This window comes from Barbus barbus, assembly GCF_936440315.1.
Source record: "Barbus barbus genome assembly, chromosome: 18".
Taxonomy (NCBI): Eukaryota; Metazoa; Chordata; class Actinopteri; order Cypriniformes; family Cyprinidae; genus Barbus; species Barbus barbus.
This window is the reverse complement of record NC_136746.1, coordinates 12740778-12768557: the sequence shown is the minus strand read 5'-3', so window position 1 is coordinate 12768557 and position 27780 is coordinate 12740778. Positions and strand designations below refer to the sequence as shown.

Here is a 27780-nt window from a genome sequence, read left to right as displayed (position 1 = left end):
AGCAGGAGCATTCAAGAAATTGAAGGAACAAATATAAAAATTAAACACTATATAGACTGATTCCTAAAGCAACTGCATTAAAATTCTTCAGTTAAGAATAGAGTGATTTTTCTCTTTGCATTTTGTTGTTTTTTGTAACGTTAAAGGAATACTTCTCCAAAAATAAAAATTCTGTAATCTGTCTGTCAATTCTGTCATAATGTTTTATTTTTTAAACCTGAATGAGTGTCTTTCTTCTGCTGAACATAGATGCTATTTTAAGGAACGTGGAAAACCAAACAGTTTATGGTCCACAGCAACTTCCATAGTATTTTTTTCCTTCTATCAAATTCAGTGTGGACCAGCAACTTTTTGTTTACCCACATTCTTCAAAATATCTTCTTTTGTGTTCAGCTCAAGAAAGAAATTAATACAGGTTTGGGACAACATGTGAGTGAGTAAATAATGACAGAAATTAAACTTTAGGGTGAACTATCCCTTTAATGACAATCGGCTGCATGTTTAATACTGTCCCTTTAAGACGTGCACGTATCTAATATACAGGCACGTATCCGTTTTTCTCTCAACTGTTTACTTTCATTTTAGACATAAACTGAGTCTATATATAAGCCGTGTGTGTTTTGACAGTATTAGCGCAAAAGATAACTTAGTTCAGAAATCAGGCGCTGTTTGACAGGCTTTTTAATTTGCGCACTTCAAGTGTATATGCGCTCAGAAAAAGCGCACGTCAGACCAGCGAGTGAATGAAACATTTAAAAGCACATACAAATAATGTACTTTTGTGATTGTGAATAAGTGCAGTGTTCCGTGAGAGTAACTCTACCGCTGAGTTAACACTGACATGAATGTGTGGCGTTGTACATTTATCTTGAGACGGAGCCGCCAGAACTGCAACTGATAGAAGCACGATACTACGATATTTCTTCAAAAGCAGATCGAGGAGACATTTTTTATTATCCACGATCAAAAATCGTTATATTGCACACTGCTACTTCAGTGATAATTTATTGGCATTTGTGTGCCCATATTTTCTTGGAAAAGTTCCAAACTATGTTGACAGTTCATGCAAACAAAAACTTAATGTTCAAATTAAACTTTCATATAATTCATACTTTTATTCATACTTATATTCATAATTTTAAATACAGTTGTGCAATCAAAACATTGTTTTTTAGTTTACTGACAGCAATTGCCCAACCAATAAAGTTTTGGATGGGGCTATTTATCAACCAATGGCAAGTGTTCAAGAAATGGTCAATTTTGCAATTCGCTAATGGCATGAAAACTAGCACTTTACTTTATCTAAGTACTATGAAGAAATGGAGATGAACCGCACTACTGCTGTGAGTCATGGGAATTTGGGAGTTTGCCTGACTGCCTGTGGACAGCGCTGACTCCCACATGCACACAGCTGTGATGATGGTATCCTCATTCTCTCTCTCTGTGTCGCTCTCTCTCGGTTCTAGATGATTAGTATCGCCAGTGCAAACAGGCCCTATCGGTATCAGCCCATTAGCTAGCCTCTAAACAGTGCGTAAACACATCTTAATTATCTGGCTTGGTGACAGAGCAGCTGTGGAGGTGGACCCTCTCCCCTCTGCCAGATGGGAGCATCGCCCAGTAAAAAGCCTCCATTAAGGTAGCAAAGCTGCGGCGTATCCACGACCAGAGCCCGCCGAGTGCACGCCGGGCACTTGCCGCACACCTATAATTTCCCGCCATGCTTTCGCAGGGAACTGTGAAAAAAAAAAAGCCTACTATTGTGGGGGCCTCCATAATTGTAGTCTCGTTTAGAAATGCAAGTAGTAATTAGCAGCGAATTGGCATTATACGGAAGCATGTGCATCCCCGCTGGGTGTAAAATGTTGTTTTAATAGCGGTTTGTTTTCCCCACATGAAATTATCTAAGGGGGCTTTTATCACCTCTTCCCCTCTCTCGCTCTCTCTCTCGCACTCTCTCGTCTGGCGCCGGCCCATTGAGGGACGGCTAAGCGCACAGATATACAAATAATCTCCACAAGTCTGTGGAATAGTCAACGAGACAGTTAAACCTTTGTATGGAGTAGCAATTTATGAAACTTCACCCTGAGTACCAAGTAACCACTATATACATTTGTTGCATACCATGTAACTAGTTGCACATAGAGGATTGAAGCATTAATTTGTACAATTAGTTGACTCAAGACACTCAGTTTGAAGTAGTGAGTCATTGTTGGATAACTGGTCAAAATGTATGATCTCTCCTAGGCCATCACTGATATTTTGGCTAATGTCTTTCTCTCTTTTTTTCAATCTCTGGTGATGTCATACAGAGGCGATAGACATGCTGAAGGAGATGAAGGAGAAGGATGTGCAGTTAAGGGACAGCACAATCAGTTTGCTCACCCTCACGATGAACACCGCTGCGATGAAAGGAGATGTCAACACTATTCGACGCCTCCAGGAGACAATATTCACTTTGGGCCTGGCCAAACCATCCAGTAATCTCTGCTCACCCCTCATCTCTTGCTATCTGGAGAGGTGAGTTGGTAAAACTTTGGAAACTTGCCAAACTTACATTTAATTTTAACAGTGTTGCTGTTTAAAGATTTATTTTTTGGCGTGTTTAGCCTTTATTTGGATAGGATATTTCATTAACAGGAAGCGAAGTGGCAAAGAGAGAGGGGGCGGGATCGGTAAAGATCCACGAGCCGGGCCTCAAATTCAGGGTGCTATATGTCGGCGTACTGCCACGAGGCTATCGGCGCCAACAACAATGTTGATGCTTAATCCTCCAGTTGTATTTTGGTCAGTTTTGAAGCAGAAGGGGTGCATCAGTAGAAAAGTGTCTTACACAGTACATGTGTTTGTTATAGTAATAAAAGTGAGTTATGCATAATTACAAGCAACTACCCAGAGCACTCAAGAGCAACTTAAAATAGTGTAGCCAAAATTTCAGAAAAAAATCCCCAAAATGTAAAGTTTTAGTATAGAAAAAACAAGTAACGACAATCAGGCCGCAAAAGCCAGCTGAAAACGCCCAGCTCTGAGCACTTGAATGGTGAACGTGACCAGTAAAGGCTCGTCCGTTTGGGAAGGTACGCACGCAGTCAGCGGAGACGGGCGAAAGTATAAATCCATCTTGAGAGGGCAGCGTATTTTTTTTAATTTATTTATTTTTTCAGTTGAGACGCTGTGGTGCCGAGAAAAGAACGCCCGAGTGCTCAGCATGAAAAAGACCCTCCCATTAAAAACAACTTAAAAAATTTTTTTTTAAAAATTGTTAGCCTCAGGCAAAAAAACCCCCAAAAAAACACGTACCACACTTTGAGAACCACTGTTCTAGAGCATTTTGCAGGGCGCTTTCAGTGTTACTCTGAAACCCTCCACCTCCCCAGCTCCACCTGTATAGATATGTTACGGGTTATTTGTATGCTATTTGTGCAGCAGAATACTTACAGCACCGCATCCGCGTATGTATTGGCAGTAGCAAGTAGAGGTCTGCAAGCCCGTCGGGACCCAACGGGTCTTTTTTTTTTTTTTTTTTTTTTTTTTTACAGATCGGACTCTGGCTCATTTAGCTTCTCTCCTTTAATTGTGCCCATATTACATGCAGAGCACACATGGCGACTGTATGAAATATTGATTATAATATAAATATTTTGCATCGCCTACGCAATACGCAATGCATATTCGCACGCATTAGTATACAGGTGACAGTTGACCATGCAGACTATCAGGGAGAATTTGGAGTGTGGTTACTAATAAAAGTTCCCAATGCTTCGGGAAAAGCTGCATTTTGGATCATCCATGCATTTGATGATGATCCTGACTCGCCGTTTCCTCATGGATGCGCCTTTAGAGTTTTTCAGAAGAGCTCCTGTTCAAAACCAAAACTGCTTTTTTCCCCTTTATTTAATGTCTTTATTGCATGCTTTGTTGATATTGAGTGCACACAAATAAAAGTAGGCCCTTTACAGTTCCGAACAATGAAGCCTATTACTCTTACCTTTATGAGCAAAAATGACAGCGTATTTGAAATGTTTCCAATGCAAGTGATCGCTGTAAAGCACGCTTCAGCTTGCACTCTCCGCACAAACGACTGGATATGCATCAGTGCACATTAACCTAGGTTAAGCCTTTAAACTAACATTGTGGAGCTGTTTTATAACTATAGATTTAATTTTAGACAAGTCGTGATCATTTGAGAAGGCTAAATATATCAAACATAGGCTATGATCAACTCACTGTCTGCCGCTGGGCGCTTGGTCGTTACTTTAAAAAACAACAAATACATTTAACAAATAAAAAAATGCTCCAAATGTTTTTTGAAATTAACGTAAAATAATGAAACAAAATACAATCACTTTGCCATTTCATACAAAACTGAAGTATTTTAATAGGTGAAACAGTATAAGCTGTTTTGGGAGAAGGGGAAAAAAAAAAGACAGGCTCGGGTCGGACTTGGGCCAGTAATTCCGGGCTAGGGCCTGAGCGTCTCGAGCCAGGGCTGGGCTAGGGCCTATATTTTAGGCCCGTGCAGGGCTCTAGTATTAAGTTCCTGTACTTGCTTTGCAGCAGCAATAATCTACAACAGCAGCAGCAATTCAGCAGCGTAGCAGATATTTTCCACCAAGACCAAATACATTAAAATTGTCACATCCATTACCATGCTAAAATCTTCAGAGGGTTGTCATGACAGAACTTAACCATTTTTTGGTACAAGAAACCTTGACTAGCATTATAAAAGGATCTCAGCCCAAAAAAGAAAAAAAAATATGGTTGACCCCAACAAGTAGTGAGTTTGGAAACAATATGAATATAATCTGAAAACAAACATTAATAACAATGTCAGATTGTAAAGGGCAGAGCTCCACTCCTCCCTAAGCTTGTCGTTTCACTGTTCATTTCATATAATCTGTCATTACCTTATAGCAAAATGCAGCATGGTGGGAAAAGGAATTAACTTCCACAAGTTTGCCCCCCCCCCATCCGTTCAGGTCTATTTGTAAGAGCGGCTTTTAAGTAGATCAACTAATTTGCATGTTAATTATGCACCCTGTGCTAATTACTGGATTTGCCTGGGCCATGCGGTGCACTGCGTAAGTGCCTTTCCCCCTCCCCGCTGTGGGATATTGAGGTTGGCAATACACCTTCACTGATATAGCGCTAGAGTCAACACACACATACAGGCTTCCTGGGTGCCCCACCGAGATTGTTTGTTTTTCTGTCACTCGAGTGCCACAACCACACTGGCACGTGCACGCTTTAATTGCTGCCTTGTGCGCGATAAGGTTTCCAATTTAGCTCAGGTTCATTAAGGAGCAGATACGGAGAGATCAGAGCGACTCTCAGCAGAGACTCTGATAAACTGTGAACGTTTACATCACACACACACACACACAGACAGTGACTGGCATTCCAGTGGGGAGAGCCATCTCAGGGCTTACAGCAGCCAGGCCTGCCTGGATAAAGCCTACGCTAGGAACTGTGTAGTACCCATCTGATTGTCTATGATATACTATAGTCATATGTAAATAAAAATACTCAGAGTATCTTGAGAATCTTCATATACTGACCAAAATATTAGTCAAAGACAGAAAGGAGAAAGGATGTTGACTGAGTTGAAAGGCCCAGGCCCAAATTAAACTTTAAAAAAAATTTTTTTTTTTTTATTTTGTTTAAAGCTGATTTTTAGGAAAAAATTCAATATCAGTTTCATTCAATTTCATTCATGCTTGTGAAACAGGAAGTGGTTGAATTCTACAGAATGTAGGTAAACATGGTGAAATGTGTCCACTCTGTGTCCATTGGTAGCTGAAAGCGAAATTAGTGAAAGTGAAATTAGCTAAAATAAAGTTAAATATGCATTTTATTTATTCTTAATATTTTTTTTTAATTGGCTTTTATTATTATCGTCAGTTTTCATTTTAGTTTTAGTAGTTTTATGTGCTTTTGTCATTTATTTATTTATTTGTTTAAAATATTTCTATTTTAAAGTTTCATACATTTATTTCAATTTTAATTTTAGTTTACTTTTTTGTTCCATTAGGCAAGGCAACATTTCTAATTTTCTTTAAGTTGTTTTCTGATATTTATTTTTTGTACTTCAGATTACCGAAAAATAGTTTTAGTGTGAACTTTTACTTTTAACAGTAACATTACTGGATTGTAAATAAACCAAAATTGATTGTATAGATACAATATAGATACAAATAGATTGTCGATAAAGCAAAAAATCAACCCGATAATGTGATGCTTTGTCCAATCTGGACTTCGGCCTAAAATGTGTTTGGCACCCCTTGCTATAGACGGCTCTTTTATCTTCTCCGCGTTCTCTCCGTTCTGCCCTCATTGATCTCTCTCTCTCCACTCGTCTCTCATCCATCTCTCTCTCTCTCCACTCGTCTCTGTCCCCTCTTTGGTCTTGGCTGTGCTAAAGAGGACAAAGTGGTGTGTGTCAGTGTCTCGTCAGCATGTCAACTGTAATGACTTAATGAACACTTCTCTATGGGATTAACTCTGACAGCTGTCAGCCCGTCTTCACGACAACAGCAGTCGCCGCTCCCGATCCGTATCCTCAGTCTCTAATGAGCCTAACAAAGGGAATTGCCAGAACTTTTTTTGTGGAAGGGATTTTTTGAGAGACAGGAACTCTAAAAAGAGGGAGGGGATGTCGAAGTCTGTCAGATGTTTGTTTTAAACTGCATCACGTGCGTATATAGAGAGGAACGTCAGTTTCTGGAAAGTTTAAATCCGGACTGTTTACATTTAGAAATCATTGCCACGTTCTGTAGATTTGTGTTTGATAGATGTATTAGATTCTTAGTCAAACCATTGAGCATTAACCCTCTCTAACTACCAACATACGCACGCACACTTCAGTGTAAAAGAAAAAGAGAAATAAAAAAAAAAGCAGTCATTCTCTTTTAAAAGTGGAAAGGGTGATAACATGGGTGCCAATCTCAGTAACAAAAGGGATGGGAGTCAGGGATGTAGGGAGAGTGTCACAAGAAGAGGAGGTTCAGAAGAGGGGTGGATGAAATTAGCTTTCTTGTCTAATCCTTCAGGTTCCTCGCGCAAAGCACTCGCATTTGCTTTTTTTTTTTTTTTTATTCTCCTTCAACTTAATTGGCTGGAAAGTGCTTGACATGCAAAGTTAGTGACATTAAGAGGAACATGTTGCAGTAAGCCTGAGCGCCACTGACAGCTAAATTGTATCCGGGGAAATTATGAAGCCTTCAACATGGTTAATTCTTTTTTGGGGGGCTTAGTTAGGCGAGGTTGGAGAAGGGGGGTTGGGTTTTGAAGGAGGGGGTGGGGTAATTGCCGTTGTGGACGACTCTTCTCATATTGATGGGAATTGTGAAGAAGTCTGGTTTTATGATGCTTATGCTTTGAGGGACTGGGAAGCATAACATCTGTGTCACATCGTATTCACGTGGCGTTCTGAGTACATGAAGTTCAAGAAATTTCTGCTTCCATCAGGCCTTGTCAGTAAACACAACGCTTTAAAAGTTCTGTTGAGTTTAGTGTTTGTATTCAATGCTGGCTGCTTTTGTTATAATCTGATGTCAGGTGATTAGTGCAAATATTTCCTACCTTTTGTTTGCTAGAGTCTACTGACCTTATTACAGTTCAAAAGTCAAGTCAGCAAGATATTTAAACAAAAAAAAAAAGAATACTTTTTTCACAGCAAGGATGCATGAAATGGATCAAATGTGACAGTAAAAACTTTTACATTGTTGCCAAAAAAATTCATTTAAGTCCTGTTTTCCACTAAAATATTAATCAGCACAACTGTTTTCAACTTTGATAATAATAAGAAATGTTTCTCAAGCAGCAAATGGATTTCTAAAGGATTATGTGACACTGAAGACTCGAGTATTGGCTTCTGAAAATTAAGCTTTGCCATCACAGGAATATATATATATATATATATATATATATATATATATATATATATATATATATTTTTTTTTTTTTTTTAAAGTGAATATTTTAAAAACCTTTTTTTTTATTATTATTTATTTTAGACTTTATTTCATGAATTACTCTGAAATGATGCATTGGTCATCAACTGTTTTTCAAGGTAACAGATTTCCTACTTTATAATTTCTTGACATGGTTTCTTTTTTTCTTATTTGAAGTAGTTTTATCTTTATTTCAATTTAATTTTTAAAGGGGTCATCAGATGCAAAATTCACTTTACAAGTTGTTTGAACATAAATGTGTGTTGGAAGTGTGTATACACATCCATCCTATAATGATAAAAATCCACCCAGTGTTTTTTTTTTTTTAAATCCCTATTTTAAAATCGTCTTTCTCAAATCAGGAATGTTCTGAGGGCCCTGTCAGAATGACGTAGTTCTGTACAGACCTCTCCCACGATAGTTGATTGACAAGACCGTCTTACCTTAGACCCACGCTGAGTGAGCTGTAAACAGTCTGACCGACTTTGGTGCGGGGGAAGACAAGATGTCTCAGATTAAGCGATTGAGGTGTTTTGTTGTTGGATGTAATAATGAATATAGCAGTTGTCATTTACTCCTGACATCTGAGCCGCTGAAGACACAGAGGATTAAAGTTACTTTCGCTTTGATGCGCCGAGCCCCGATCTACTTAAATGCGTCTATGTTCACCCCGAATCATTCACGATCCAGCTTCATCTACAGAAGAAATGATTATAAGGGTTTTTATGAATCTTTGCAAATCGCCTTTCCTAATAATGTGCTAGTTTAGTATGCTCCATAGAGATATATACCTAGATTCCTCATTATGTAGACTGTTTCTATTGGCCGCGATACGTAAGCCATTCGCTATTTTTGGAACGGCCTGTGACTCTTTGAGCACATTAACTGTGTGCATCTACAACAGCAAGTTATACGCGTGTATATCTTTGAATATTCATTTATTATTGGGTGAATGCGATATGGCTGACGCGTCAATGTATCTGGTGCGGTCGAATAGGGATCTACACACATCTATGGTCTGCTCATCACTCCATGGAAGATAGGGGTGGAGTCAGCAGAGCTCACTGGCATTTAAAGCAACATGGACTAGTTCAGCGTGCTGAAAACAGAGCTAATTTTGACAGGGTAAAGAAAGTGTTTTTTACACTACCATTGAGAAATTTTAACCAAAGTATGTTATAGACTTTTCATTAAGACCCTAAAGAATCATATCAACTTGTGTAAAATGGGCATCCGATGACCGCTTTAAAGCACAAGCACACTTTAGAAGCAAAACATTTCACAGAAAACTTTTTTCAGATTGTAAAACAGTAGATATATTGTCAGTTTCGATTAAAAACAGTTCTGAGAAATTCTCTAGCATAATTTGTTTACAGATGTCACTTGATTTGTTTTCTCATACAGTGTAATTCATAAATTTTTAAGTGTTATTTTTTTGGAGCCTGTGTTTATTGAATAAGAAATGCCATAACTAACAGGCCTGTGATTCACAATCAGTAATTTGTGACAAAAATTGCAAAATAAATTTGAAATTATAGAGTTGACTGTTGGATGCCTCTGTTTCTCTTTCAGTCTCGCTCCCTTTGCTTTTTTTTATATGGGCCTTAATCAAATGAGACACTGTCCAAATTTTCTCTCACTCTCGCTCAAGTGCATTGTGCAATCATCTAGCGTGTGTTCGAATTGGCTCTTGACTCCCGCTTGATGAATAATATTGTCGCTCTTCATTCCAATTAAGTGAGATTGCCTAAGAGCTGGCGTCATGTTCCGGCTCAATCACTGATCTGTTTTTTGTCCATCTCCCTCACGCCCCCCCTCCTCTCCTCCCATTCAACCCACCTTCCAAGGTCACCTCTCTCTAAAGCACATATCCCTTCTCTGACTGTATAATCTCCGGGGTTGAAAACACTACTGAAATTACACCTGTTAAAACCCCACCAGTTCACTTTCCCTCCACACCCGCCCCTCCTACCAGTGCCCTATCTGCTTTGACCTCTGTGTGATTGGCGTGGTAATTACCCAATCACTCGATGGCTGCCACTGCAGTCACAATAGAGTGATTGGAGTGGTGTTTTTCTCGTCTGTTCCTTTGCTTTATTCCTCTGTCAGGCCTCTGTCAGCCCTCGCACTGAGCTCTTTGTTAGAAAGGGATAGAGAGAGGGAGGAAGACAGGGAAGAAGATGTGAGAGAGGGGAGAGAGCAGATCTAATTTTGTTGCCATATTCTGCCAAGCAGCCCGGTTGGGGGTGAGGGCATTGGGGGCTATAGAGGAAGGCGAGAGCCACAGGAAGTTGCAAGAAGCTAAAGACCTTTGTTGCACATGGCCGTGAAATGTTTATTTAGAAATGTGTATATATACTATTTAATGTGTTTTTAATTTGTATATTTATTTAAATATTCTTTAGTTTTTTAATTATGCATGGTTGTTTTAAATGAAAAAGTAATTTCATTGTTAAAAAAAAGTACTTGCAACTTGACATTATGAACTACAAAGTAGTTTGTGACCAGTGTTGTTTCTTTTAAATGTTTGTGCTTAAGACACAATAATTTTTCAATATTATTTATTTTAAATTTTAGATTTTTTTTATATTTAAATGTTTTTTTTTTATTGACTTTGTGATCTTTAATTTTGAAAGGGAAATTTGGTTTTAAATAAAGTAACTAAAACTTGTCAGTAAGAACAACAAATAGTTTGTGACCAGTGCCATTTCTTTTACATGTTTGTGCTTAAGACATTGTGAACATTTTACTTTATATGTATTGATTTCATTTTTTTTTTTTATTCTGTGATATTTTGTTTAAAAGGGAAATTTGGTTTAAAGTAGTTTTGATCAGTGCAGTGTCTTTTAAATATTTGTGCTTTTTAAATCATATTGACCATTTAACTATATATATTTTACTTTAACTTTTTCATTTAATGTTTTAGATTATTTACTTTCTTAAATGTTTATTGTGGAAATAAATAACTTAAACTTGTCATTGAGTATATTTCTTTTTATTATTATTTTTTAAATTTAATTTTATTTGTGTATTTATTCAAATGCTTATATAGATTTTAAAGTGTTCATGTTTTTTTTTTGTTTTTTTAAGTTACTTTCTTTTTAATATTTTAATTTTAAACGGTAGTTTGGCGTTTTAAAACGTAATTTAGAACAGTTTAAAAATTTCAGCCTGTTTTGTAATTAAACACAATACCGTGATAATACCCCTATAAAAGTTTCGGCAATAATCACAACATGAAGACTTGATACTGGCACAATGTGTAGTGCTGTTTTGGTGTAATGTGTCATGTTTTTCTACAGTGGGGACTATGAGGGTGCATTCAATGCCACCGTGGAAGTCCATAAACAATACAACCAGATGCCCAAAATCCACGACCTCATCTGTGGCCTGGTGGAAAAAGGAGATGCCGAGCTATTACAGAAAGGTGTGTAACACCCACACACACATACAGCACATTAATTACATTTCTGTGTGTCACTTGTTAGTCACAAGTAGTTTGTCTGTGAGTGTGTGTGTGTTCTGATCTGATGTCTGTTGAGATGGTCATATGTAGAAAGTGTGTGTTCGGTGTTTTCAAGAGTGCCACCCACTGAAGGGCAGGTTGGACAACCTAGATGATGGTGGTTTCAATAGTCTCTGTCTTTGTCAGGGTTAGTGGAGGGGTTAAGTGCGCTGTGTGTTGGGGGTGAGTGGATTTGAAGTGTTAAGGCAGTGAGACCTCTACGATGGAGGGCCACTTTACGGCCCCGATGACCCAGCACTCTGCATGTGCCACGGCAAACTCATTGATAGACATAAACGCACATATACCTGCAGGAGTTCACCCTCTTTGTGTTGCTGTGGCTTCTCTGGACTGTTCTGAAGTGGCAAGCAAAGAGTCCAGATCTGTTTGCCATTGACTGACAATGGAGGCCATTTTCACAAGGCTTCTGTTAAATCTGATAGCATTTAAGCAGTACTGTCAAATAAAGAGATTGTTGGTGGCTATATGAACCAGATATTAAATCTAAAAATAATGTTTTAAAAAATATGGCCAGACATTCATTCATATAGCTTCTATTTTTCATATACACTTGTGCTTAATGAAATGCTGGGCTGCTGAAAGCACTTTTTTTTTTTTTAAGACATTTACTCTGCTTAAGGTTGATAGAATAGAGACCTTGTGCACAGAGTACACAAATGGAACTGTTTCTTCACCTTCCCATCTCTCTCTTTTGTTTCACAGTCATGGAGTTTTTGACTCAGGAGCGAGGCGAGATGATGATGCTCTACGACCTTTACTTTGCTTTCCTGCATACGGGCCGCTACAAGGAGGCACGCAAAGTCATCGAGGTGGGACTGCTGTTATTGTGTTCAAACCACACAGCTATTCAACAGCTTTAATTACTGCCACACTGATATTTCCACTTTTAAATTAGATTGGCTCCAAAGCCACACTAATGCCATTCAAGCAAGACAATAGGTACAATGATTTTTCAAAGGATGAGAGAGTGTGTGCGAGTGTGAAGGAGAAAACGACGACTACAAAGACCACTCGTTACTGGGAAAATTGAAGTATTGTGATATTGTTTGTCACTATATTGAATCAATGCACTCAGTCAATTGCTATTATTATTAAATGACATTACAAGGCTTTGGCTTGATAAAGCCGTTTTCATTTGAAACAGAAAATTATGACAAAAGTTAACAAAGAAAAGAGTGCCTGGTCCATATTAATTTCAGATTTTTTTAATGAATTGAATTGATTTATTTAGTTTATAATTTTGCATTTCTAGTTTTAAATGTGTTTAAGTGGTAACACTTTAGTATAGGGACCAACTCTCACTAAGTTGTTGCTTGCTAGCTTGCCTATTATTAAAGGAGTCATATGATGTTGTTAAAAATAATATTATTTTGTGTATTTGGTCTAATGCAAATATTGCAATACTAGCTGGAATATTATGTAATTTAAGGTAAAAGCAATACTAATTGGTTTGTAATTTTCAACTATCACTAGACTATCACTATAAGTAATTCTTGCAATCAAATCTATTCCAGACAGCTTTTTACCTAGCTAACAGGTTAAAAAATAAATAATTTTGAAATGCGAAATCCATGTACAAGTTATAGCGCTTTCACACTGTTCTCGGACCAGAGGGCCATCTTTACTGAATGAGGAAAGCATCTGCTTAAAGTAGAACCGGCAGCAGAACTTCTCATCCCGTCTCAGTACTATGAAGTTTTCAGACACATTTCAGATGGGTTTTCGATGCATGTGTAAACGTCTTTTATTGTCTGGAGAGACTGAGCATGTCTCTGTTCTCTCATCAGGCCCTTCAGCGAGCGCTCTGTCCAGGAAGTAACTGATTTTTAGACGCTTGACGTGTTTTGAGCGCTTCGCCCAGAATGAGTCTTTCGGGGATATCTTTAGGCTGTGTTCTGTCTTGTTCTTTCAGAAGACAGCATCTCACGAGTCTACACTTCCACTGCGAAACAGCTCTGACAAAGCCATTTAGATGTTCAATTAGCCAGCTGCTCTAATACGAGACCACTCAACTCCCTCAGTGCTGCCATGTGGGAGTACAGCGAAATGTCAGCGCCAGTCAAGCCACTTCTTGCCAGTTTATCATGCATAGTCTTTGTCTGAGGTTGTTTCACCTTTCTGTGTAGTTTTATTTTTCCAACCGACTGCAGCATTCTCTTTTTTTTTTTTTCTTGTCTCTCTGCATCTGTTCTCCACAAACCCTCATCTCTGCTAATTCTGTTGTATCGCTGTCAGTATGGATGAAAAATAGCTTGTGTATTACAGATCCATCAGTCAGGGGCTTTTAAACAAGGAAATATCCAGTGTCCACGGATCTAGAGCATGCCATTTGGCTCCATTTTTTTATACATACACCAGATCATAGAAATTCCTCTGGGACAATACTTTAGCTTAGGATACCGCGATCTCAAGCAGCTTTGACTTTCATTGTTTTGAGAGGTTAATTTGGCATGCAAGTTAAAATCCCTCTTAAAGCATTTGCTTGACCAATCCACTACTGCTCTTATACCATCTTAGGACAACCTCCAGTGTCATATGAGTTTAAAGTCATTCATGATACATGACTAATACACAGTGTAGTTTAGATGTCTCACATTCAAAGAAAGGTCACTTTCATCATGGGTAACACTATTTATTCATGTTGTTAACTGTACTGATTTATAGTATTAATAAACCATTGTAATGTCCAGGTGATACACTAGCTGCTATTTGGAAGAGCTATTTTGGTATTTATGTACAGTAGTACTATAGTTTTTATTACTATTTTGAATTAGCTGTATTTTTTATATTTTCAGTTTTAAAAATTAATTTAATTTAGCCATTTCAACAAACTTATTTCTTTAAGTTACTAAGGCAACATTTCTCATTTTCATTGAAGTTTTTTTTATTTTATTTTTGCAGCTTTATTTCAGTATCAAAAACAATAATTCATTGTTTTAGTTTACATAACAACATTGCTATTTGGTCATTTTGACATTGACTTTAATTCATAACCATTATGACTTGGCATCTCTTCCATGCATTTTTTAAGTAGCTGTGATGAGATAACTTGTACCTCATTGCTTGTCAGCAACTTAGTTTATTTTCCTGAGTTCTGTTCTGTTTTTTATTTATTTATTTTGTAATTAATTTTGAGTAAATATTGTAAGCCATTTAAACTATATTATCCTGAAGTCTTGATTGGCTTGATTGGGTGGTGTATTTGGTTAGAGTTGCTATTAGTCATTGACAACAAAGCTCTATCTTTCTACACCTGGTAGTTACAATAGTTTAATACCTCTGAATTCCCTCCACTATAAACTCTCTAAAAGTTGGCGTTTAATGGCGGCTCGTCAAGCATCCTTGTGATTGACAGGTCAAAAGCCCCACTCGTTCCCTGGAGCGTTTTCCACACATCCTCTCTTCCATCCAGAGCTGGATAATTAAAAACACTGATATCTAAGTAGCACGAGCAGACACAGAGCTCTACTCCACTCTCTAATAGAAACTTTAAGTGCAGTAAAGGAGTGCTGGTCAGGTGATTGTGCTGTCTATAATTGTCCGATTATTAATAATGGTGGTAATTAAGTGAAATGCTGGTTAAGGTTTGGTGTAATTAAAATGGTTGTCACATTGTGTGTGAGTGTTTCAGAGTGTGTGACCTGTGTTTGAGAGAATGATGGCATCTTCAGCACGATGATGGGTGTTTTTGCTCAAAGGTCTGAATGAATGGGGAGTTTTGTTTAATGTAACTTTGTGAAGGCCATGAAAATAGAACACTTTGGTTTCCTTTTTTTTTTTTTTTTTTTTTTTTTTTTTGTGAAGCATTACTCAAACGGTTTCTTTTTTTCTTGGTGAGAATGGTTAAAGGTTTTTTTAAAACTGTCATCCAACATTAAAAAAATTTAGCTAGCATAAAAAATAGTTTTAAGTGTCTCGCATATTTGCCAGAAGTCTTGAATTTCTGGAATGTATCTGACCGTTTATTTATTTATTTTTTTGCTAGAGGTTTATAAATATGTATATCCTTAATTATTTTATTTATTTTTTTAAATACATTTTAATTTTTGCTTTATTTTTGTAAGATTTTCAGGACTCTTCAAAGAAACTTCTGACTCCAGGATAGAAAATGATCATTTGACAGAAATGACAGAAAATGATATAAGCATTAGTTTTATTGGCTATATAAGGCTAAAATCCTGATAGATAAATTAATCAATTTATTGTTTAGTGTCTATGTGTTGTGTAGAATAAATAAATAAGAAATCTGTCATCTATCTGTCTTTGCAGACTCCAGATTTTCTTAATCATCTGACCTAGATGTTCTTTTTGGGTATGGGCTGTTTTGTGTGTGTGTGTGTGTGTGTGTGTGTGTTTGGTTCAAATGAATGTGAGTGTGTGTTGAATTGCTCTCCTATATAGGAAGATTGGAGGAGTGGGGGTGCTCATCATCCTGGATTTACTTAAGGGAAGATTTGCCCCACAGGGCTTTATGCTTCAGGCCCAGGGGCTGCTCCTACATTTATAGCAACACAAAAAAAAAAGACTAGGACTGTGTAGCGGTTCAATTTTGGTCTTATTTGCTAAGCAGATTAGGCTTGAGGAAGGCTGGAGTGATTTTGAATTTGGCCTGGAGGCTGATTTGCTGCAGAGTAATTCTGTTTGGATGCTGCTGGTGCAATATCCTCCAAAGAGGAGAGACAATGTGAATTTAGAAATCTGTTTGTGTGTGCGTGTGCGTATTTACTGTAGGTGCACCAGAGCATCATGATTCAGTGCTTTATGATAAATAATCATGTTGTACAACTATATCTATATTCTGTCTGTACCACCCTGAAAATTGTTGTGTATTGTGTATTCTTGGCTTGTTTGATTTTGTTTGTTTTTTTGTCCCTGTTCTTTTTGTTTTATTTTTTGCTTTTGTTTAAGTTTCAATTTTGTTTGGTTTTGATTTCAGTTTTGTTAGTTTTTTGTTTTGTTTGGTTTGGTTTTGAGATGACCTGGGCATAACTTGAATTTTATCCTTTGCGTTTGATATGCCCTTTCTCATGATTGTTCATGCCCACTGGGCCCTCTGATAGTATTAGTGCATTATTTGTGATTTGCACCAATTTAATTTGTTGAGATCTTATACATTTAATTTTTTTACCTATGTGCAGACTCCTGGTCTAAGGGCACGACCAACCCGTCTGCAATGGTTTGCAGAGAAATGTATTGCAGCCCAACAGGTCAGTGTTTCTCTGCCATGTCTGAAAACGTGATTTGCTATAGATCAATAGTGTGTATCACTGTTTGAATCTTTCTTTCCCCAGATGGAGCCCCTTGAGAACATGGTGGACATGACTGTCAAGCTGTTCGAGTGTGACAGAGATGACATGTACCACTATTTGTTACGCCTCTGCAGTAAGTCTCATGTGTTGGAGCTGAGATTGCAAACAGTGGATGAGCGTAACGACTTTGCACTGACATTGTTTTTTTTTTTTCTTGTCAGAGGAGACCAATGACTGGCGAAAGGCTGAGGCAACCTGGATGAAAATGCAGGAGGAAAATTTGGCTCCAAGAGAGAGGACCCTGCGTTTGCTTGCTGATATCCTTAAAAACAATAACAAGGAGGTGCCTTTCGAGGTGCCTGAGGTAAAAAGAACCTATTCAATGTCCAATATAAAATCTGTTCCTAAAACAAAGGCAGTTGAAAACCACTGCCCTTCAGTATTTGGAACTTTTGTTTTAGTCAGATACATTTAGTCCTTATTGTCCTGCTTCTTACAATCTCTGTAGCAGGTGGAAACCATGAATTAATTAAACTTGAATTCATATCCTGAATATAAGGAAGCATTATGGTATAATGATGTGGCTGTTTTATGTGTAGATATGGTTTGAGGAGGTCAAAGGTCAGCCTGAGATGTCTTTGGAGCAAGAGATCAAACCTAGCTCCATGGTTCAGGCTGCCCCTCGTAAAAGGGTTGCTGCTTCACCCCCTAAAGTGGCAACAGTTGATGAATACAGACTTAAACTCCAGTCTCTTTGCAAGAAGGGCAAAGCTCAAGGTTAGTTCTTTATGTAACTTCCCTTAAATCACTATGGTAAGCCATAGAGTTTTCAGAACGGATTTAACAGGAAATGGCGTACTTTCGCTATTCAACTTGTAGCTTATAATTACATTTTTCAGCCACTAGACAGCAAAAAGTTACAGTCACATACATTCATTTAATTTTAATATAAAATGAAATAAAAGGTAAAATAATATAAAACTCTAAATAAAACATTATATAATATAGATTTATATACTGTGTATATAATATTTAATATATTTATATATATTTTTAGCTGTTGGCTTAGATTAATTCAAGTCAGGTTTATTTATATAGTTATATATAATAGCTTTAAAATTGCTTTATAGTAGCTTTATAGTAAGAGTTAGTGTGACTGTCTCAAGATTAATTTTCAGAATGGTCATATGCAGTATTATCTGTAGTGGTTTGTGTAGATTACGTGTAGTTTTAACCCGTTGTTTCTGATTCTCAGAGGCCTATGACATCCTGAAGGAAGCAGATAGCATGGGCATGGTCCTCAGCCCTGCTCCATATGATGCCCTCATCAAAGCCCTCCTAGCCACAGGCAACATTGAGGATGCCATGGCTGTCAAAAACATGTGAGTCTGTCTGTGGGGGTCTCACCAACTAATATGTCTACATTTGTATTGCAGGTTGCTAAATTACAGGTTTTAAGGTCATGGCCGTTGTACCCAATTTTGCAGCATCAGAAAATCTTCTTGAATTGAAACGGTTGAATGCTGATAAGCTCCTTCTAGCTGAACACACACACGCATACATGTCTTATGGTTTAAGCCCTTTCAGAGTTACTAGATAATCTCTGAGTTCTCAGAAGAGCTTGACAAGATGCAAAAATGACAGTCCTTTGCCGATTAGTAATAGATCTTTGTGTTTGTGCTGATCTTTGATCTATCCATAAAGCTCAGATATTACTAGGTCGTATTATATGTCTGATGATATATCCTTATGAAAGAAAGCCATCGCCACTATAATCTTGTGCATGCTTTCAGGAAGCATTCAGAAATGTCTATATACCAGGCTATCACGCAATAGCCATTGCGGTGGGTGTTAACTGACCTTATTCATGGACTTTTAGTGAATGCATACAACATGCATTCGCTACTGATTCCAAATTACATGATACAAATTGTAGTTAGTAACGTAATCCATTACATTACACATTTTAGGTAATATATTCAGACTACTTTTTGATTACTTTTTGATTACTTTTAGGTTACTTTTGACTTGTTTATCATATTTATTTAAAATGATAATCTTGTACCAAAAATGCAAAGAGAAAGAAAATATATAACATTTGTTGTTATTAACCTGAGTTGTATTAAATATTACATTACATTAAGCTTTCCTAAACTGGGGCACTGAATGGCAGTACAGAAAACAACAGTACTATCCTTTACGGACAATTATTATGGCTAGTATATTGAAAACCATGTGTAGTACGTTTATTGCATATTAGGTATATATACAGTATATATGTGTGTGGTGGACTTCGCAGATGTTTGGCAGGACATTGGTCTTGACCAGCAGGGTGCTTTAAGGACAGATTAAGGGGATTGAGAATGGAAGAGAGAAGCGAAGGATGGGATTGTCCAGCACTTAAAGGACTAGATGAGAGTAAGGAGAAGGACACAGGGGTTTTCTTGGGATTGATAAGAGTAACTCTGACTCTGGTCTCTGGGCCAATCTGCTGTGTGAGTGGCTGTTGGCCGGGCGCCGTTGAGATAAGGACCAGCGGCTGGTGTTCAATTGGGCCGCTGGATTAATCTGGCCAGTGAGGGTAATAAAAAAAAAAAAACACTTTTGAGGTTTAAGTGACGAATGAGGGGAAAACGGTCGTGGAGAGTGGATCCAGAATTGTTCAGTCTCACACACATGTGTGCGCACAATTTTAAGATGAGCAATTTTAAGATGAAAAAAAGGCTCTCAGCATCAACACACATACACAACATTAAGTATTATTCATAAAAACAGCTGATGCCACAACACAAACTACAGATGTGTTCAACCAATACCCATCTTCCTTTTGTCTTCTCAGTGCCACTGATCGTATTCCTGAATTCAGTTTAAGTGACAATGCCAACAACCTTCTCCTCATCTCTCAGGTGAAGAGATGCCAGATGAAAGGTGAGTACAAAAGTTGATTTGTTCTCCCAGTTACTGTTGAATACTGGGGAATGCCATAGATTCTTCCAAGGCGTGTTTTATAAACCTGACCTCATGATCTCTCACAGATGCCATGGGGACTCTTAAGGGCATGTTACAGGCTGACCAGGTACCCACTCAGCTGGCTATCACTCGACTGGTCCAGGGTCTCGCAAGTGAAGGAAAGACACAGGACATCCAGGAAGTGGAGGCCTTGGTGAAGACTTTAGGCTCCGTCAATCTGTCCAACATGTTATTTATCAACAATACTGCTCTCGCTCATATTAAAAAGTAAGTTTTTTTGTTTAGTTTTTTTTGGTTAAGGCAAGGTTTGCTGTTATTGCTTATGAACTCCTTACTAAACAAAACTGCAAATCCAATAGACTTAAGGTCATTGCACACAGAGTCTGAAATTTTTGCACGTTAAAAAATAAGTACGACCTCGCATTGTCAATCATGTTTGCACACTGCCTCCGAAATTTTCATCCGTCATAAAAAAAAATTGGATCGATGTTCAATTTCTTCTGTTTTTCGCATCCATAGCAAGCAATTCGAGAGGTGTTTTAACTGTTCGGAGCAACCGTACAAGGGAACGCCAAAATCCAGAATGGCGATTGTCAAGTTCATCCACTTTGTCTCTCAGCACAAAGCACTGTAAAGATCCTTGAGTTCACAGAAATTGGTGGTCGTCTTTTTAATATGTGGTATCGCTAGCAAAGCATCAAACTGAGCCAATGACATCCTGAAGTAAACTTTGAATCGCCCGTGATAATCCCGCTGCTCTTTAATAAAGAGGGGGAACTCTCCGTCCTCTCTATATCTCAGGATTGGATGGACCCAGTATTTCCTTTCTTTTTCTTTTTTTAAGAAGCAAGAGGACAACAAAATCATCCTCGGTGCTTGAAGACTCCATTTAGTAGGCTACTGTTTTGCAAATTTTTTCGCAATGGATTAATACGCATCGGACTCGGTGTGCAAGGTTTCTGTGCGTGACAAATTTTTAGGATAACGAATACGAAAAAACGCATATGAAAATTTCGGACTCAGTGTGCAGAGACCCTTATTTTGCTGTTCAAAAGTTAGGGGTTGGTAAGATAATTTTAATGTTTTTTTTTTTTTTAGTCTCTCATGTTGCATTTATTTGATTAAAGAACATTAAAACACACACACAAAAAAAAAAACATTCTTCTATTTGAATAATTTTGTAAAATGTAATTTATTCCTCTGATGGCAAAGTGGAATTTTTAGCAGCTATTACTCCAGTTTTCAGTGTCACGTGATCCTTCAGAAATTATTCTCATATGCACAATTGGTGCTCAAGAAATAGCTAATATTATCAGTGTTGAAAACAGTTATGCTGTGTAATATTTTTGCACAAACTATGATTCTCTATGAAATTCTTTGTTGAATATAAAGTTCAAAAGAACAGCATTCATTTTTTTTGTGTTAATTTCTTTAATTTCAAAAGAAAAAAAAAACTGACCACAAACCTATGATTTTCTTTGGAAATCTTGAAACATGGAAATGGAAAAAAAATTGAGACAAGCATCTTATTTCATTTATAATAAATGAGATCTCGTTTATGTTATAATAAATAAAATGTCTAATTTAATTTATAATAAATGCGTTATATAATTTATTATAAATTAATTTATTATACATTAAATATAATTTATAATAATAATGTCACAAAAATCTATGCTAAAAAAATCTGTTAAAAAAAGTGTCTCTTTTTTTAATCCTGTAATTATGAACAATTGAAAAAGTCAGCTGAAAAATCATGGCAGTTCATTGGTCAAAAGACGTAGGAACGACATGCATTGGGACATGAACCATATGTAATAATCAATAGACCCTAGTGGAAGCAACCATCTATAACACCCTAACATTATGGCATCAATGCAATGCACCAAAGTCTATTGTGACTCAAAAGATCTCATTGGCTCAGCTACTAGAGTTGCTCACAGTACTTGAGATGAGCAGCATTCAGATGTTTTTAAAGTGGATGCACAGTTAAATTAAATGCAGCTAAAATTGGCACCACATACCTGGCAGCTGGAGGGAAGCAGATGACACAGAGGTTAAGACTGTGATTGACTATGACAAAGACTTGATTATAGATGTATTGTTATCTCAGAAACTCTGAACCACATGCTCAGTGTTTCTAATAAAGGGAGCACTAGCAGACTGTCTGGCGGGTGAGATTAGATTCCACCCGCACAAACTTTTCTTTGTTCTTTTCATTAATTTGTTTTCACAAAAATAACCATGAAGCACTCTTGTTTCTGTAAATAACACTAAATGTGACCTTTCTGTAGTTTGACCTTGACTAAAAATTGGTGTCATCCAAGGTTTGTTGTTGCTACAAAGGACCGTCCGCTCATGTTGCCTTTTCTCACACCTCAATTTCATCTTGTGTTCTTTCGTCTTACCTTTTCTCCATTCCTTCTTCACCCTTTTCCACCCATTATTATTAAAGGCTCAAATCTGCTGTGATGGCTATGACTATGTAGTCTGAATAATTCACAATGGGCAGCACTAATGTGGTGGCCGGTTTCCGGAGCCCCGTCTCGCCTCTTAACCAGTCAGTTTAGCTCAGCCGCACACAGTACACGTGTCACTGTTGCTTAGGTCCGCCCGGGGGTCAGAGTTCACCCCGACAGGACAAAGCCATGCAAACGGGAAGCTGCCCAATTAGCCATGAGGAACGCTTTGCTCTTCCGCTGTCCTACACTGTCTTAAGACTTTGGGAATGGCGAAGAATGACAATCTGTGGCTGGGCCGGGAATATTAATGGGGCCGATGAAAGTTTTATGCACTTACTGTTCTGTAAATGAAAGGTCGTGGATGGAAGGGACGCAGAAATGGAATGGAATTTTTCATGTCTTGCTTTTTTCCGGCTGGCTTTCTTTAGTTATACTTTTTGAACCAAAGTTATCATTTTAGGATACAAAAAAGGGAATCTATATTTTGGTCTCTAAATATGGCTTTTATCCTTGCTTCAGTATAAGTCCAAACAAATGCAGCCATTTTTTTAACCTATTGCTTTATTTTGTAAACTAGGTGAAACTTCTTAGACTGATCACTTGGAAAATTGTCACTCCAGCCATGGGAATTATTAATCATTCATGTCTGTAGCACAAATGTGTTGTATGAGTTGAATACTTGAGGTTAAGGCATGGGTTTTCATAACATAGAATTTTCTCTGATTTATTTCAAAGGCATGTCTTATTTTTATATTGGATTCCTAACAAAGTTAGTGGAGTGTTTCTGGCTCTATAAAGGGGTTTGTTCAAATCACTAACACCAAGTATGAACTCTCTTTTCTCCCTCTGCAGTGAGAACATTGACAGTGCGGTGGAGCTGTTGGAGTCCTTTTACATCCAGAACACAGAGAATCAGAAATCCAGTATTTCTTTTGTCTTCCGCAAAGTTCTAGATGCCAACAACGATGCTGTACTAGATAAATGTAAGACCCACACACCACCTCTTCATCAGTATCAGTGGTTCTCAACCAAACTTCCAACACCTCCAAAACAAATCTGCAAAAATTGTGCTTTTAGCTGGACAACAACTCTAGGGTAGTCTCAAAGGGACATTTTTGTTCTTTATTTACCCCAAGGAAAGTTCATAGTAGTAGCTTACTACTGCTTTAAGGTAGCAACATGCACTTTTTTAGGGGTCAATCCAAAGATGCCCCCCTTTGCACCAGTGGCTGTTGTATCCCAAAAGGTACAATTTTTGCAAAAACAAATTCTGATAGAGAAAGGGGCTGCAAGATGATAGTAAAATATTTAAGAAATTAAAATAAGTCCTTTTAAAAAGTCATGTTAAAGTAAGCTGACATATTTCTGATTTCAATCTGTCCCATCAACAGCAATTGTTTTTGAAGAACATGCAGTTGGTCAGTTATTTTAATCTTAACACTCCTAATTTGTTATAGTCATGAAATGGAAGTTATGAGCAACTTTTCCCCGTTCTCTCATTGAATGAGAGCAAAAACGTATAACTACTAGTTTTTGTGCATCCATTTGATTGAATCGCAGAATGTGAGCGTTGCAAACAAAATTATTTCATGTAAGTCAAGGGAGTGGTGGCACGTTAATGTTTTTGATTAAAGGTTACAAGGGGTTATATTTAAAAATCAATAGTACATGGGAATAGTACTTGCATGACAGTGGAGTCTTCAAATGGGCTTCTTGAAGTCAAAAAGGTTGAGAGCCACTGATACACAGCTGTGTTCTGTGAGTACTTCTGAACGGACTTCTAGCCCTTGTTTGTGAATTTCTGGATTAGAGAAACATTACAGCACCCACTGATGTGTTGTAACATAGTAATCACCATCAAAGCATGTGATTGATTGACATCTCTCTCTACGTCCAGTGAGTGCCATGGCGGAAAGACTCTGCAATCACTTTGCCTCCTACAGAGCCGCTACAGACCTCTTCCTGATTTACTTGGACATGGGCAGGACAGAAGAGGCCAAGTTCCTCCTGCAGGTACCGTCTCTCACAAATCAAGATATGCATGAGGACTCAGTGACCTTGCTAAATTGCTGAATCTAATTCGAGTTGGTATTGGAACTGGCTGACCCTGTCGCAAACTACAATTCCATCTCAAGTGATCGCTGCTCTTTCTGACCTCTCTCGGTCTCATATTTTAATCATTCAGTCGTTTTTGCATGCTTAGATACTCTTGTTCAAGTAAGATCTTTCCTCTCCCTCTTTCAAAAAGCACTTTAGCGAGTTGAGGAACAAAATGGCTGCATTAAGGTACCACTAAAATCCTTTGAGATGTCGAAATAACAGGAAGCTTTGCTTCTCAATGTCCCCGAGATGGAATGCTAAATATCATAAGATGATTTTAAAGAAAGTCTCAGATCAGCATATTCGGTTTGGTCGTTCGCCATGTTGTAGGTGTTGCATCAGAGAGTAACTCTCAGGAGTGAAGCTGCTGGGCTGCAGTTTTAATTGCTCTGATTGTCGTGAAGGCACTCTGCCCATCTGAGCCTCTGTTCATTTTAATATAGCAGCCGGTTAAAAGGCTCCCAGACCCCTCAGCTTTTAAATTAGCAGATGCAAGAGAAACGCATAGCTTTCAGGACTGGCTTGTAATGTGACCTCATTGGCGCTGAACCCAGAGAAAATACAGGGCAGTCCAGCAATTTCAAAACACACACGAGACAGGATGATGTTTTCCTTAAGAAGAGATTCCGGAAAAAAATTTTTTTACAGCAGCTCAGAGATATTTTCCAGGTTAATTACAAATAAAGATAAATTTTGTTAGAGTAAGGCACCTGCAGTGGAAATAATAAACAGGAATGTTTGAAAGATTAAGACATGAAAATATACTTACCACAAGACTTCATCTTTGAAGCACAAATGAAGATAATTTTAATGAAACCAGAGAGATTCCATTGAAAGTTGCTGTTTACCATATTTTGAAAAAGAATAACTCTTACAATGTCTTTATGAACTTTTTGAAGCTTAAACGTTTTGGTTTCATTGACTTGCAATGGAGAGACAGAAGTCTCTCAGGTTCTCAAGTCTTAATTAAAAACATTTTCATTTGTATTTCAATTATGAACACAAAAGTCTTTAGGGTTTGAGTGAATAAATGATGAAAGAATTTTAAGTGAACTGTTTCTTTAAACTTTGTGTTAACATGAAACTAGTTTCGGTTCTTGCCATAAAAATATAAAGATGGTAAACCACACAAGAAATTGACAGACTTTTTATTTAGAGAAAAGTCTAAACACAGAAATTGACAGAAATGCAGCTAAATGAATAAATGTAAATGCCTAACCAGAAGCTCTAGAACAGATCATGGTCATGAAAAACCTGGAAAGTAACATTGAAATGATAAATAATGGTTATTTCTGGATTGTAAGCAGGCAATACTGTTTTGAAGCTTTTAAAGCTCATGATCCTGTTTACCTGCATTCTAAGCATTTTACTGCAACATGATTAAAAAAAAAAAAAATGCTATTATGCCACAAATGCTGTCGATGTAACTTGTATTGCAAGAAAAAAGTTTAGTCCATGCTTGCTTTAAAGGTCCCCAGAATATTCATATAAAGGCCTGATTTCTTCATACCTGCTAATATCTTCTTTTTGACAAAGGTTGTTGAATTTTCTCAAGACCTACAGTTTCTGTACGGCACAGTTTACCCTTCCAGAATTCACTGTGCCTTCGTTTAACTTGTTATATTGTCCTGATTAAAGTGTGAAAATTGCACACCAGCACTTGAAAGCTCAGGAGCAGGTTGACGCAATTCAAAGTCTTTATATGGCTAAGTGTAGATAATTGTACTTTAAATTGGGCGGACACTGTACATTTTAATTTTCATAAAGAAATGAGTGGTTATTTGCCTGACTCCCTTATTAGCTGTATAATTAACCCTCAACTATAGAGCGCTGCACTGAGTGCTAAAGGATGTAATGGAAGATGGATAAATTCAAAAACACACGCTTCCATCATGCTGTTACACACACTTTCATACACTCCCCTTTGCCTTCTTTTAACCGCCTGCTGTGTGGATACAGGAACTACAAGTAATTGTTTTTATAGCAAGGGGTTATGTTGTGCTCCGGGGCAGATACTGTGCGTGCATGTGAACACACATTATGATACACGGTAAATGTTTGTGATTAGAGTTTTAAGGTATCTTGTGCTTCTTTGATTGCTTTAGCGCTGTGCGGCTGTCAGTGAGCAGAAGGACACAATGTTCACATACATGTTGCGAGCGGCTCAGCGGCCGGGACAGGTAAACAAACCCAGTTTGTTCTAGTCTTCATGCTCTGAACTTTCATTAAGTGTATGTACATAGTTTATATCCAATATAGTCACACAGTATGTGAATAAAGACACTCTATTTTCATTCCTGTACAGGCTGCCAAAATCAAGGCTCTGTCTGAGCTGATTCCTGACTTCACAGAGAAGGAGAGTATCTATTCACATTTGGTGAAATGCTATGGTAAGACCACTGTTTGCATCAACACCGCTAGATATGCACTAACCTTTAATAAAAATCTTACCAACCCCAAACCTTTGAACAGTAGTATATGTAGATGTCAGAAACAATTAGTGCTATTTTGCTACTCTATACTCGTCTGGAGCAGCACATGTTGTTCTGCTTCTGTCATTGAATAGTTTTAATGCATTTCATTTTAGCTATTAAAAGCTACTCAGTTTCATCTGGTGGACAATGGCATTAAGACTCCATTCAGCTGGCCTGTTCGAGGCACATAGTAAAACTAGTCAGTTAATAGTTTGTCAATTAAAAATGCAACAAGCCGAATGCATTGACTGACTCACCGGAGGCATGTTTGCTAATACAAACACGTGTTTCCTAATAAGGGGCTACTTTAGCCAGCGTACCGTGAGAGTTTCAGTACTTGGAGACCTCTACAGCATTATTATTTCATGAGGCCTGATATGTGCAGAATGAAATATTGCATGTTTTCTCCCTCACTCTCAACAGGTTTAGACAAGGACTTCAGTTCAGCGAAGGCTCTGTATGAGCGCATGCAGGCTGAGGGGGTGAAGGCTGATGAGTTGACTCTCAAGAGACTGGCGCTACTATACAAGGAAGCTGGAGAAACTGTTCCCTTTGAAGAGCCTCCGGTAATAATCAGTATTCATTAACATTTAATACATATTGAATATTCACTTGTAAGTTGTTGTTTTTTTCATTTAAGTAACATGTTGCAACGTAGATTGAAATGTTTGTTTTAAGAACTACAGTGTAGTAAAAATATGTAGTTAAAAATGTAATTACTTTCTATTGAATTTGATTGAATGAACACTAGATTGTATATAGTAATAAATATAAATGTAGTAAAAAAAATATTTATTATTCATACAGTGTAATTAAGCACAGTATTTACCTACATATTTTTGCTTAGAATTGCCACAGAGACTTTGTTGAACATTTTTGAATGATTATGCAGGCAAGTTGTTCATTTGGAGTTTTGAATCCGTTCAATTCAATGGACAGTTTGATCTGACCAAGTTTGATCTGAACTTGAATGGCATTTTTGCTACAGCTGTATTTAATTCAGAATGCATTAAAAAAAAAACATCTGTCTTAACACTTTCTTACTCT

At 37.5% G+C, this 27780-nt stretch overlaps 1 protein-coding gene across 1 annotated transcript in view; it reads left to right on the top strand.

Moving 5' to 3' along the window:
* The window catches only part of lrpprc (leucine-rich pentatricopeptide repeat containing), a 55494-nt gene that overhangs the window by 26283 nt on the left and 1431 nt on the right, over positions 1 to 27780 (top strand). Inside the window, exons 23-37 of the mRNA XM_079439737.1 lie at positions 2313 to 2520; positions 11255 to 11379; positions 12181 to 12287; positions 16617 to 16685; positions 16770 to 16860; positions 16949 to 17091; positions 17327 to 17504; positions 17983 to 18109; positions 19567 to 19655; positions 19763 to 19964; positions 23012 to 23142; positions 24057 to 24172; positions 26365 to 26439; positions 26565 to 26649; positions 27157 to 27299. Of these exons, the coding sequence (XP_079295863.1) occupies positions 2313 to 2520; positions 11255 to 11379; positions 12181 to 12287; positions 16617 to 16685; positions 16770 to 16860; positions 16949 to 17091; positions 17327 to 17504; positions 17983 to 18109; positions 19567 to 19655; positions 19763 to 19964; positions 23012 to 23142; positions 24057 to 24172; positions 26365 to 26439; positions 26565 to 26649; positions 27157 to 27299 (1889 nt within the window). The remainder of the gene's footprint in view (positions 1 to 2312; positions 2521 to 11254; positions 11380 to 12180; positions 12288 to 16616; positions 16686 to 16769; positions 16861 to 16948; positions 17092 to 17326; positions 17505 to 17982; positions 18110 to 19566; positions 19656 to 19762; positions 19965 to 23011; positions 23143 to 24056; positions 24173 to 26364; positions 26440 to 26564; positions 26650 to 27156; positions 27300 to 27780) is intronic.